This window comes from Branchiostoma lanceolatum, chromosome 18 (genome assembly GCF_035083965.1).
Source record: "Branchiostoma lanceolatum isolate klBraLanc5 chromosome 18, klBraLanc5.hap2, whole genome shotgun sequence".
Classification (NCBI taxonomy): domain Eukaryota; kingdom Metazoa; phylum Chordata; class Leptocardii; order Amphioxiformes; family Branchiostomatidae; genus Branchiostoma; species Branchiostoma lanceolatum.
This window is the reverse complement of record NC_089739.1, coordinates 15,083,203-15,095,621: the sequence shown is the minus strand read 5'-3', so window position 1 is coordinate 15,095,621 and position 12,419 is coordinate 15,083,203. Positions and strand designations below refer to the sequence as shown.

The following is a 12,419-nucleotide window of genomic DNA, read 5'->3' as shown; positions in this document are numbered from 1 at the left end:
CCCAGACAAGAACCCTCTGCCCCTACAACCCACACAGGACCAGTGACCACAAAATGATGATGAATTTAAAAAAATGCAAAGGCAGGCAAATTTGTTTCTCCAAGTCTACGCCTTCACTTGAACCACTTACTGTATTAATGGACAACCCCTGATGTACATATTACTTAGTTACCACACATCAAAGTGCTTGGCCTATCTGTGCAAAATGACTTGAAATGGGAACTACAAGTCAGCAAGATGATTATCTGCCAACAAGAAACTGTATCAGATTCTATTCTGTCGGCTCAAACGTTTTGGTGTGTCTGTCCCAGACCTTAAGTCAGTCTCCACATCGTACATGAAACCTGCACTCCAGTATGCTGTAACAGCGTGGCCCTCGTCACTTACCAATGACCAAATAGCAAAACTTGAAAGAATTCAAAAGAGAGTCATTCTCGGAACCCAAAATACATGCTATAAGCTTTGGCCCTGTCCACACTTGACCTCAGTACCCTAGCAGACTTACGAAACTTTATCTGCACTACATTCACCAAGTCACTTCCATGATGAGACTTCTGGGACTTGCTCGTCCATCCAGGGAACACATAGTAGGATGCACAACACACAGTTCCGAAAAACTGGATATTCCCCTTGTCGAACGAACAGATAAGAATACTCTCCAATTCCATTCCTTAGGTACACCTGCAGAATAAGTTATTAGTTCGCTAAACTGAGCACTGCTTCTGATGACAAGTGTACTATATTATTTGATATATTGATATAACATCTTAATTTCATATGTACCTATATGCGAACATATCTAAATGTTTTTAAAGGACGTATGTCCTTGGCTATTTAAGTCAACTCATTTTTACAATAAAATGCATTTAATCACCGCCAACTATGATTGTGATTTTTTATATATTTTTTACAGAGCCAACATAATTATGTAAATATCAACAAAATTCAGAATTAAAAGTCTGCCAGTTGAGGAATAAAGATCCAATCCAACTGTATGTTCAAACAACACAGGCACAGACTTCTGAAAACTGTCTGCTTTGGCGGGCTGAAGCCAAAAGTCAGCATGCTTCAAAGGTGATTATTGTTTTTGTTTTTTTATTTCTTTCTGTTTGTTCTCATTTAAATGCATCTGTAAGTGCCAGTGTCAAGAAATCTTTTGTACTTAGTCATTTTTACATGCTTAGCAATCATCCGACCACATGTGGTCTGTTTGTACTGCAGGCGTGTTTTAATGTGTGTCATATCAACATTTTTCTGTGGAGAAAAAATTCCATCTATGAGTTTGTTTGACATGTCTTACAACAAATTTTTGCTGGGATTGACTGTTTTTTATGGGAGTTATCATGTACTCAAAAGTTTGCGTGTTGTCCGCGGGGTCCAAATGGACCCCAGATGATTTTGCATTGTTTATTACGTACATGTAATATGAAAGAAGTTCCTGTCAAATAACAGAAATTTGTTATTGCTATTATGGCAACAATTCATTGTTCCGTAGAACAGTAGCATTTTGGTGTAAAATGTGATTTTTACTCATTTTGCATAAAAATTATGATAATGAGACAAATTAGTATTAATTTTGTACACTTAAAACATGTCATCCTTAATAGATTACATGAACAATACAAATGTATATCAACAGAAATCACAAAAATGCCAACAGTAAAGATCTTTATGATGAAAATTGACAAGGGCATAATTATGTGTGTGTCTATAGCTAGGTGGCAGATTATGATGCATGATTATTATGATGCATGATTAGATTGAAAATTCTTCATTTTTCACATAAATTGTAATATTCCTTATTCGACAACATTCTTATGCTATAAGAATGCCTTTGGAAGCGATACTATTATTAAGTGAAATGGTAGGGCACAGAAACTGTTGAAATAAGGGGAGTATTGTAGATTTTTAAAGCAAAATGCGGGTTCTCCTCATTTTCTGCATAGATAATGATAATGAGCTGACACCAGAACTTGTCAAAATATTCTCCATATATTATTAAAACTATATCGTATATGTACAGTAGTTACAAAAAGATCCACCAGAAATATATCTAGGGGCAAAGCAAAATGGGGTCCGTTTGGACCCCTCCCTCTTACGCTCACAAACATTCAGAGCATGGCTGCCCTCCAGCCGTGGTGATGTACATGTATGTAAGCGCCCGAAAAACTCGATCGAGCAGCCAGTTGCCCACCTTCAAAACGAGAACAGAACGATACAAAAAAATATCACTGCTCTCAATTATGTTAATGGGGCATATTGTACAATCTGGTGGGCAAAAACTACAAACAGTAAGAATGTGAAAGATCTACATTAAGATTCACATTTGTAACTTATTTGTTACTTATTTCCAACATATTCCCGTCATTTTGTTACATTTCCACCATTAATAAACGACGAAAAAAGCAAAACGTGTAAAATCTGGTTCACATAGTAATATTAACTTGCGTCCCGCAAGGTAATATGCAAATAAGCAAGCGTAGAACGCTACGAAAAATCCGAATCAACCGTTATGGTCGGAGTTCGAGCGTCACAAGAAAATCACCACAAGTAAACAAACTTCAGAACGTCGGGCGTTCGATCGCGTGTTCAAGATACAAGATACAAGATGGTTTTATTGGCAGTCGCAGTGCATAGCACTGAATTAAAACCAATGTACAATTATTAAAATCGTATAAAATACAGCCGGTGCCGTATACATATGTAAGCATCAAGTATGACTTCAACCGTCATTTCAATTCGTGGGACAGACAAAGGATAAACTCGACATTTTGATTATATATTTACAGAGGACAATTATTGATCATATTGGTTGATAAGGCGGGTCAGGTACGGTATGCTAGAGTTCAAGTACCGGTTCGTTCTGGCTTTTGGGCAGTTCAGTTTATGGCTGTTTCGAGTCACTCTGCCAGTAATCTGAGTCCTGGGTGGTGGCAACCAGTCCCTGAACTCGGAGTCCAACAGGGATCTGGCGAACTTCAGGCACAGTTGTTCTCGTCTGGTAGCAAGTGTTGACAGGCCGAGGTGTTCCAGCGCATGTGTTCGGTGGTTCGTCGGAATGTTGGACAAGATGGCGGCCAATTCAAGCGGCGGCGGGGATTGCGTATATAATTTTTTTCAAGACGTTTTTTTTTTTTTTTCAAGACACTACAAAGTCGCATCCGTACGTGATGAATATTGCTGTGCAGTGTAATAAGGTAGATTCAACTAATGATGTGTGGTGTCGTGTGGCGCAAGTGTAGAACTCGTGGCTGTCAAACAATGGGACCCGGGATCGAATCCCAGGGGTGCCCAGTGACATGTCCGAACTTGCGCCCCGACGTTGTGCCCTTGGGAAAGGCACTTTACACGCATGTCCCCCCTCAGTTAGAGGGACAAGTCTCCAACGGCAGCTGTCTTCAACTGGCGGACGAGAGCAGCGCCAGGCGGGCTGGCGTTATCAAGGCGGACCTCGAGTGTAAGAGTCATCCGGCAGCTCGCTGCAAGCATCCCAACCAGAACCAGCACGTCTCCCTCGAATTGGTGCCGCTGGAGAAGGCGGATGCCCAAAGTGTGTGGGTCTCAGATTCGCAACCTGTCATCCACCTTAAACAAATTCACACGAAGGCTACCGTGTCAATTGACACAGTCACCATACTCAATCTGTATTTGTATCTGTACTATGTATCTGTACCATGTATCTGTACTATGTATCTGAATACGAATAAAGATAATACGAGTGGTTGAAAAAGCTGGTCTTGGCCTACAACTTGTACTTATTTGTAAAATGTACAATAGGCTCATTATAAAAGCTATCAATGTAATTATGTACATGGCACGCAATAAAACATAAAATTTGAAAAAGCACCATTGAATCATCAGCACTATGGTAATTAAGTGAAATAGAAGTTCATAACAGCTAAGGTTCTATCTAAAATGACTACCAAATGTCAAACAAATCAACAGCTACCTCATCCGTATTATTCTGGTTTCCGCATTTACAACATTTCTTCCTTATTTTCCTGGGTAATTTTGCTAAAATTCATGAAAATTCCCATAGTTTTGTGCCGAGCGGCGCCACTTTCCACGTCCGTGTTGTCTGAATGAAGTCGATACTGAACAATGGAGCATTTGCTACTGTAACAAAGGATCGCTGTTTTGAAAACAACATCAAGAGCCTCTGTTTACATCGGGGATAGAAGTTTAGTGGCGAGTGTTTTGCAAGAATCATCTTACCGCGCATAGGAGCCGCTGCACGGTACTTTCCATTACAATGAACAGAAAATTTCGAATGCCGGGTTTGGAATCTATGAAGTCCTGTTCATAAGACAAAGGCCTTGTATATATGAAATGAATATTTAAAAATAACAAATATAAAATATTTCTTTATTTATTAATGAAAAAATGAAAAAATGATATTCATAAATATGATATTGATAGATTAATATAATATCAATATATATTTTTGATATTCAATATCTAAAAAGAAAAAAAATCCATGCACGGACACGAACCCGGATCTTCTGGGTCCAAAGTGCTTCGCGTTGCCAGATGGGCTAAGCTGCGGTACGTAACCCGTCACCCTGTACGTAATGCTATAACCTCACTATATGGTATCATTTATGCCGATTTTTGGTCGTTTTCTTGACGAAATCATTTTTTTTCTTCTGCAATCTTGTGGAATAGATGTAATATGGTCATTTTTCAGGATATCAAAGTCCAAAACCAAAATGCAATGATATTTCCGAACAGTTGTAGCAGTTACATGCGGTCGCCCTCCTGTGTGTCATGCAAATGTAGCCTGCCTGCCTTTTCGTGCTCCCTTGCCATATAAGGCAACGGCTATACAAGGATTTGGGAACGTATTGCCATATAAGGTCTTCTGGTGTGCGACACAGTGTTGAACCAAACAGCATGCAAGCATGCATCGAGCATGCATCGAAGGTAAAAGCCAGGACACTGCGTTCCGGCGCGAAGGCGCCGAAACGCAAAAAGCCACTAGGGGGTCCAAATCTACAGGACCTATTTTCCCTCCAAAGAGCTATCCACCACTAAAAAATCATGACCATAGCATGTTCAGAACACGAGATTTCAAAAGCGAAAGTTTCCCTGCAATACCATAGAAAATTGCTAAGGGGCCCAAAATCCAATCATTTCGAGGTCTCAAATATGAAGACAATCCATCCAAGCTTTCTTGAGTTATGGTCCTACATTCCCGTGGACACATTCCTGTGCAATTCCTAAAATTCTTGCAAACTGCACACAATATATATAATATATATACCATTAGGCTCACCCCTGAGGCGTCGCCAAAATTTAAAAAAGAGTAAGATGTCCATGCTGTTCCAAGCTGTATCTATAACTGATGTTTGTTTTGTTTTCTTTGTACATGTATGTGTTTTTGAACAGCATAGCTCGAGAACTTGTGGATGATATTTGGTGTGTGGGTAGGTCTTGACAATAGCAAAGATTTAGATTCTGGGCCCCCTGGCAGCTTTCCAAGGTGATGCAGCAGGACTCCAGGTTTTGATATCTTGCATTCTGCATAATTTTGATACACTGTCTGGCTACATGTATGGTCATGATTTTTCAGTAGCAGGTATATAGCTGTTGGGTTCTTGAGGAAGTGGATTAGGTTTGGACGCCCTAGCAGAAATGCAGTCTACAGGCTTTTCACTTTTGAAGATGATTAAAAACTGAAAAAGCTGATAGGTTTTCATGATTGTTGTTAATGTATAATGGGGGGGGGGGCCTAACATGGCACAGATTTTTTACTGATCTTATTTTGCATAAGCATGCCGTGTTTGTGACCACTGACTACGCTGATAAGAAAAGTTAATAGATATTGTGTACATATTCATTTCTTGTTTCGTCGAAAAATAGCATTTTGACAATAATGATGGTAGCGCTGAGTAGAGGGTCACGGCGAAGCTAGACGGCCTGGCGCCTAAATATACGACCTGTGCCAAGCAGATACACAACTACATACACACAAGAAAGATAACTTCATAAAACAATGAAAATTCGGGTCTTTAAGTGTTTGTTGAAAAGAAAATTGACCAAAGAAAAACGACGTAAACATCCCTGCGGTCTGGCGACGTTGTTTTCCCGCCTTTTTTCTGGCCGCTATGGTCGCGGGACGATTCAACGCACAGCTATGTTACGCTCTAACACGTGATTGGTACCGTCTATGAAAAAGAAACTGAATACAAAGATGGTGAAGATATTTTCCAATAAGTAGACGAAGTATTGTTGATTTAAGCTGTGTCGTTTTTTCGTAATGATTTTGTGAGTTGGGCCCTTTCAATACGTACGTCGAGCTGCGCGCACAGTGCGTTGTAGCCTATTCCCCGTGAAAATATGAGCTGGGATGCGCTAGACATAGCCCTTCTCACCCGAAGAGAGAAGTGCACACAGTCAAAATTTTCCGGTCAAAAGAAAGTTAGAATATAGTAGACTACAAGCCTTGTTTACATTTTCTTAACTTTATCACCTTACTTCCGAAGAGAACAAAATTACAAAAGCGCGCTAAGTTAGGCACACTATCTAGCGTAGCACTAAATCAGAACGAACATTCGCAAAAACATCTCACAGCATTTTCCGCTTGTAACGCGGAGCGTGAAGGGCTCATGAACAATATGAATGCATTTCTTATCCAAGTATGGTCTTTAGATGGCTATGTTCAAAATTCATTCATTAAAACCTGACCATTCTCTGGCAACCAGTGATAGAGCGCCGTGAGTTTGAGCGCGTAAAAAAACGTGACATCTTAGGGCACCCCCAGTTATATACTATTAGGTATTTAGTGAATATTGTAGATATTCAAGTGAACATTAACATACATCTATGAAGGAGTGGTGGGGTATGCCTTAACACCTCACCCGACCTCATCCGACCTCACCTGACCTCATCCGAGTCTAAAATGCGGTGTATACGGGGCAGGGACATTATTTGACGTTCTGGATACGTTAAATATGCAGTTATAAATGCAAAACAAGCAGCAAACTTGAAGTATTTACCAGTTTTTATAGGTAATGGGAGGTCAAGACGGCCGGCGCAATGAATACACACTACGTGCGTGTATTTGAGGCTGAAAAACACTTTGTGTACAGTTATTGTGTACAGATACTGTGTACAGTTATTGTGTACAGTTACTATGAGTGGTTTGTGATGAAAATGTAATTAGTACCCACCGTGTTATCGTCCTGTCGGACAAAAATAGATAAATAAGGTATGAAGAACTTCCCCATGTAGACCCCAACAGTGGCATGATCCAATATGGCGGCCAAAAATCTTCTATCTTGAAAACGAGCGTAGAAACTTAATTGCATATTCAACGTATCCAGAACGTCAAATAATGTCCCTACCCCGTATACATTGCATTTTAGACTGGGATGAGGTCGGGTGAGGTCGGATGAGGTCGGGTGAGGAGTGGTGTTTGTTGTCATTTTGAATGAACTGTGTTTTCTGTTACACAGTAATGTTACCTTCACTTTACCTGTCGTGAATTAACGATAAAATGTGTGTTTGTTGTTACACAGTACTTCCACTTTACCAACTTTGCCATGACCCTGAATGAACTGTTGGAGGGGATGGATGAGAGACTCCCATCCACAGACTGTAGGTTTCGCCCCGACATACGGCTTCTGGAAGCAGGAGACTTAGGTGGGTTTTGTCAGCTTTTATTTTGGTTTAAGATTAAGAAAGCCAACCTAGTTTGTCCGCTCATCCTTCATTGTCATTTTGATGATGAGCTCCAATGTCAACATTTTACTCAAAGATTAATAATAATAATAATAAGTTTATTACAAATTCATGCCCGTAGGCTAATTGCATATTGACAACAATGTCGAAGTACAAACATAAAGCAAAGCATAAGGTATACATGTGATACAAGATCATACTAAATTGATAGTCTACCATAAGTTTCTATATCTACGGTACTAATGCGGGGTTTGATTTTTTCTTTGAAAGCAGTGGAAAATAAAAAGTCCCACACTTTCAATGATGAGTGGGTCGGATGATTTCAAAAGGAATATTAGTTTCTGTGTATTTCTTGATCTAGAAAAGCTTTTAGAGATTTCAGATACTTTTGTGAATGATCTGTTTCTCTCTGCTTCGAATTTGGGACATTTGCAGATAAAATGTATAATTTCATTTTCCACTGCTTTTGTTGTACACTGTTTACACATTCTGTCCTGGACCGATAGCTTTTTGTATCTCCCTTTCTCTATTTCTAATGGGTGTTAATTCTTATCTTACATATTGCTGCACGCTGGTCTAAGTCATTATAATACAGATAATTTTCCATATCGTAAATCGTTTTTAAGTTTTTATAAAATCTTAGTTTTCCTACATCTTTCAACAAGTTATGAAAGAATTTTTGAATAATTATACATATCTTCTAATCATCTTCTTAACAATGCACATGCATTTATATGTCTGTCTACTGTCTATATTAGGGTTATCGGTATTCCAAATGAATGAGTAGCCACAATTGACAAGTACTTCCTTTACATGTACATGTTGAGTCCAGCTTTTCCTACGGTTATTCACAGGTATATGTTCTTGTGACAGAAGTGCGTCTACTTGGAGAGGATGTGAGGAAAAGTCTAGTTGTCTGAGTCGTAGATAGTATTTGACAATGCGGACAGAGACATCTAGATCGACTAGAAATATACCCAGCTCTGCTCTACGTGCTACGTTACTTGAGTTTCTTTGCACACCAAGTATATTTTTACAAAATCTGTTTTGAATTATTTCAATAGGACACTTATTGTTCAGGCAATCCTTTCCCCAGATTTCGCAACCGTACAACATACAGTCAAACCTGCCTAAAATTGGATGAAAAAGAATTGCAATGTGGAGGTGAACCCACGAGAACTCACATTAAAACTTTTAATGTGAGTTCGCGTAGGTTCACCTCCACATTGCAATAATTATTCTTTTTCATCCAATTGATATAAATCTAACAAATCTTGCTCAGGATTTCAAGAAATCTTTAAATTTTATGTTTTAGCACTAACAGTAAACTAGCCCCCTGCTGTAGTGACTTGCACAAAGTTGTGTGGCCCAGGGCCACGGAAATGGAGATGGGCGCCGCCTTATGCACCGTCTGGTGGGAGAAGGACTTTAACATTAACTATCTTTAGAAAGACCTGTAGAAAATTATGGTAGGGTGCACTTAAGTAAGTAAGTAAGCACTTCAGAAGCACGACAAATGAAAATCTTTTAGGCTAGATGCTAACGGGGGGTGCCCAAACATATGACGTTTTTTTACGCGCTCGAACTCTCGGCGCTCCATTGCTGGTAGCCAGAGAATGGTCACGTTTTAAGGAATGAATTTTGAACACATTCATCTAAAGAACATACATACTAGACAAGAAATGTATTCATACTGTTCATGGGCCTTTCACGCTCCGCGTTACAAGCGGCAAACGCTGTGAGACGTTTTCACGAATGTACCTTCTGATTTAGTGCTACGCCAGATAGTGTGCCTAACTTATTACGCTTTGGTTATTTTGCTCTCTTTGGAAGTTGGTGATGAAGTTAGGGAAATTTAAATAAGGCTTGAAGTCTGCTATATTCTAGCTTTCTTTTGACCGGAAAATTTTGACTGTGTGCACTTCTAACGTCATGTGAGAAGGGCTATATCTAGCGCATCCCAGCTCATGTTTTCACAGGAAATAGGCTACTACGCACTTTGCGCGCGGCCCGACGTACGTCTTGCATGCGACCCGACTTACAATATCATTACGAAAAAACGACACCGCTTACATCAACAATACTCCGTCTACTTATTGGGAAATATCTTCGCCATCTCTGTATTCAGTTTCCTTTTCATAGACAGTACAAATCACATGTTAGAGCGTTACAAAGCTGTGCGTTGAATCGCCGTCGGCCACCATCGTGGCCCAAAAAAGTGGCGGGAAAACAACGTCGCCAGACCGCAGCGATGTTTACGTTGTTTTCTTTGGTCGGTTTTCTTCTCAACCAACACTTAAAGACCCATTTTTTTGTGTTTTATGAAGTTATATTTCTTATGATAGTTGTATATCTGCTTGGCACAGGTCGTATATTTAGGTGCCGGGCCGTCTAGCTACGCAGTGACCCTCTACTCAGCGTTGCCATCATTATTGTCAAAATACTATTCGCGACAAAACAAGAAATGAATATGTACACATATGTTTTGAATGCAAATAACAACAAGAGTTCCACGACCTCATATCTCCATGAACAATCCTATTCATGCAAATGACTTACACATTTGCATAATATATGCTTGGTCATAAACACCTTTATCTAACTTACACATGTTGCAATATTGACAGTCCTATAATTTTCCAATTAGATGAATTATGGTGTTTTTCATTAATTATGCAAATTAGGAATTTATTTGCATAATTGGTATCTGTTGATGCTCCACTTTCCATAAACTACATATGTTACATGTATTTGAGTCTGATAATGGAAAACACTGCAAATATAGATTTTCCTCATTAGCTATGCAAATTAAGTCAAAATTAGCATAATTTGCACTTCATTATGTACATCTCTGTCTAAGCTACCTGTATACTAAATATCATGGAAATCCGTCGTTCCTTTGCTGACTTATTCTCCTTAGAAGATTTTCAAGATAACGACCCTGCAGTTCCAGAGCAAGCTGCTAGGGGGCCCAAACCCACACCACGTCTTTATTACACCACAAGCTATCTGCCACCAAAAAATCAAGACCATAGCATATCCAGGTCAAGAGATACAAAAATGGAATTTCTGCTGCAGTACCAAGGTCACATACCAGGGGGCTCAAAATCGACCTTGAATGTCGGCTTCACAACACCTGCCCACATACCAAATATCATCGTAATCCATCAAGAGGTTCTTGAGTTATGCTGACTGGAGTGGTGCGGAAACACAAACACACAGACACACCCAAAACTATATCTCCATTTTTCATGGAGATAATTATGTGCATGAACTTGGTTTATTTACCTTCCTTATGAGCATAGTCATTGGACACAAACACGACGTACTTATGCATAATAAGATCACTAAAAATCCGTCACATGTTATATAGGGCGCGTCATAAGTTAGGGCAACCCCCGTTACAACTTAAGAAAGAAAAAATTGTATTCTAAGCATTTAGCGCTTATGCCATCATAGCATGTATAACCAATGTAGAAAGTTACGTTTGTCGACTTAGTGGTCATCCTTAGCACAGCAGTCTAAGCATGTTGGAACACCAATCTGGAGATGTGGGTTCATGTGGGTTTGTTTCCACCTCATGATTTTTTTCTTTTTCCTTTTAAACATTCATTTTGACAGGATGATCCTGCCAACAGTGGAAAAATTTGCACTGTTGACAGGTTCATTGTCAGGATCATCAAGTATAGATTCGGTTGCTTGGCCAAATGCTAAGAACCCCCATGGTCACTGATGGTGAATCACTTTTTCAAGCTGATAGCTGTAAGTCTAGTCGCAGTGACTCTGGTGGGAGGACATATTTGCTTTTATTTATATAGCGTCCTCTATAAGCAAATACGTCCTCCCACCAGAGTTGCTGTAGCTATTGAAATGTAGTCCAGCCTCCGTCACTGAGAGGTCAAGGGAAAAATTCCGAAATGACTAAAAATGGTGCAAAAATATTCAAGATTTCTTGAAATCCTGAGCAAGATTGGTTAAAGGCAGACTAAACTTAATTTTGTGAAGCATACTACATTATGTTAAATATACCACTAAGACCAGTTCTGACTTGTTTTACACTAGTCCATCATAGATTAGCGTTTTTACAACATTTCAAATTGGCGGCCTGGTGCCCGTAATACTCAACGAGTCCAAAGACCGTGACGTCAGAATCCGTCAGAATCCGACAGAATCCGTCAGAATCCGACTGTTACGATCGATGCGTGTTCTATAGAATAGATTCTGGGGCCGAGTCGGATTCTGACGGATTCTGACGTCACGGTTTTTGGACTCGTTGAGTATTACGGGCACCAGGCCGCCAATTTGAAATGTTGTAAAAACGCTAATCTATGATGGACTAGTGTAAAACAAGTCAGAACTGGTCTTAGTGGTATATTTAATATAATTCAGTATGCTTTACGAAATTAAGTTTAGTCTGCCTTTAACTTTAGATCATATAGCCTCAGGCAACTTGATATTGGACCCTGATCACCCCACCCCCACAACCCCCAACCCCCCTATGCCATCGTTTTTTAACTCGATCATAAAATATAATTTGTGACTTAATAGCACACATACTGGATCACTTCAACCACACGGAATGCCAGCATTTTTTCAAAAGCACTTGTTTTTCCTGCAGATAAAGCAGCCCAGGAAAAAAATAGGCTGGAAGAGAAGCAGAGAGCAGCCAGAAAACTGCGCATCAAACAGAAGCAACAATGGACACCTAGGTAGGGGATAGTATACATTCAATTTGA

General features: G+C 39.6%; 1 protein-coding gene across 10 annotated transcripts in view; it reads left to right on the top strand.

Moving 5' to 3' along the window:
- Positions 1–12,419, top strand: part of LOC136424387 (oxysterol-binding protein-related protein 1-like) — a 207,010-nt gene that overhangs the window by 177,674 nt on the left and 16,917 nt on the right. For 9 of the 10 annotated variants that reach the window (XM_066412975.1, XM_066412973.1, XM_066412974.1 and 6 more), the window contains 3 exons: positions 1,012–1,074; positions 7,521–7,644; positions 12,302–12,392. In XM_066412975.1, coding sequence (XP_066269072.1) covers positions 1,012–1,074; positions 7,521–7,644; positions 12,302–12,392 — 278 coding nt within the window. The remainder of the gene's footprint in view (positions 1–1,011; positions 1,075–7,520; positions 7,645–12,301; positions 12,393–12,419) is intronic. The other variant, XM_066412971.1, reaches the window with a different exon arrangement.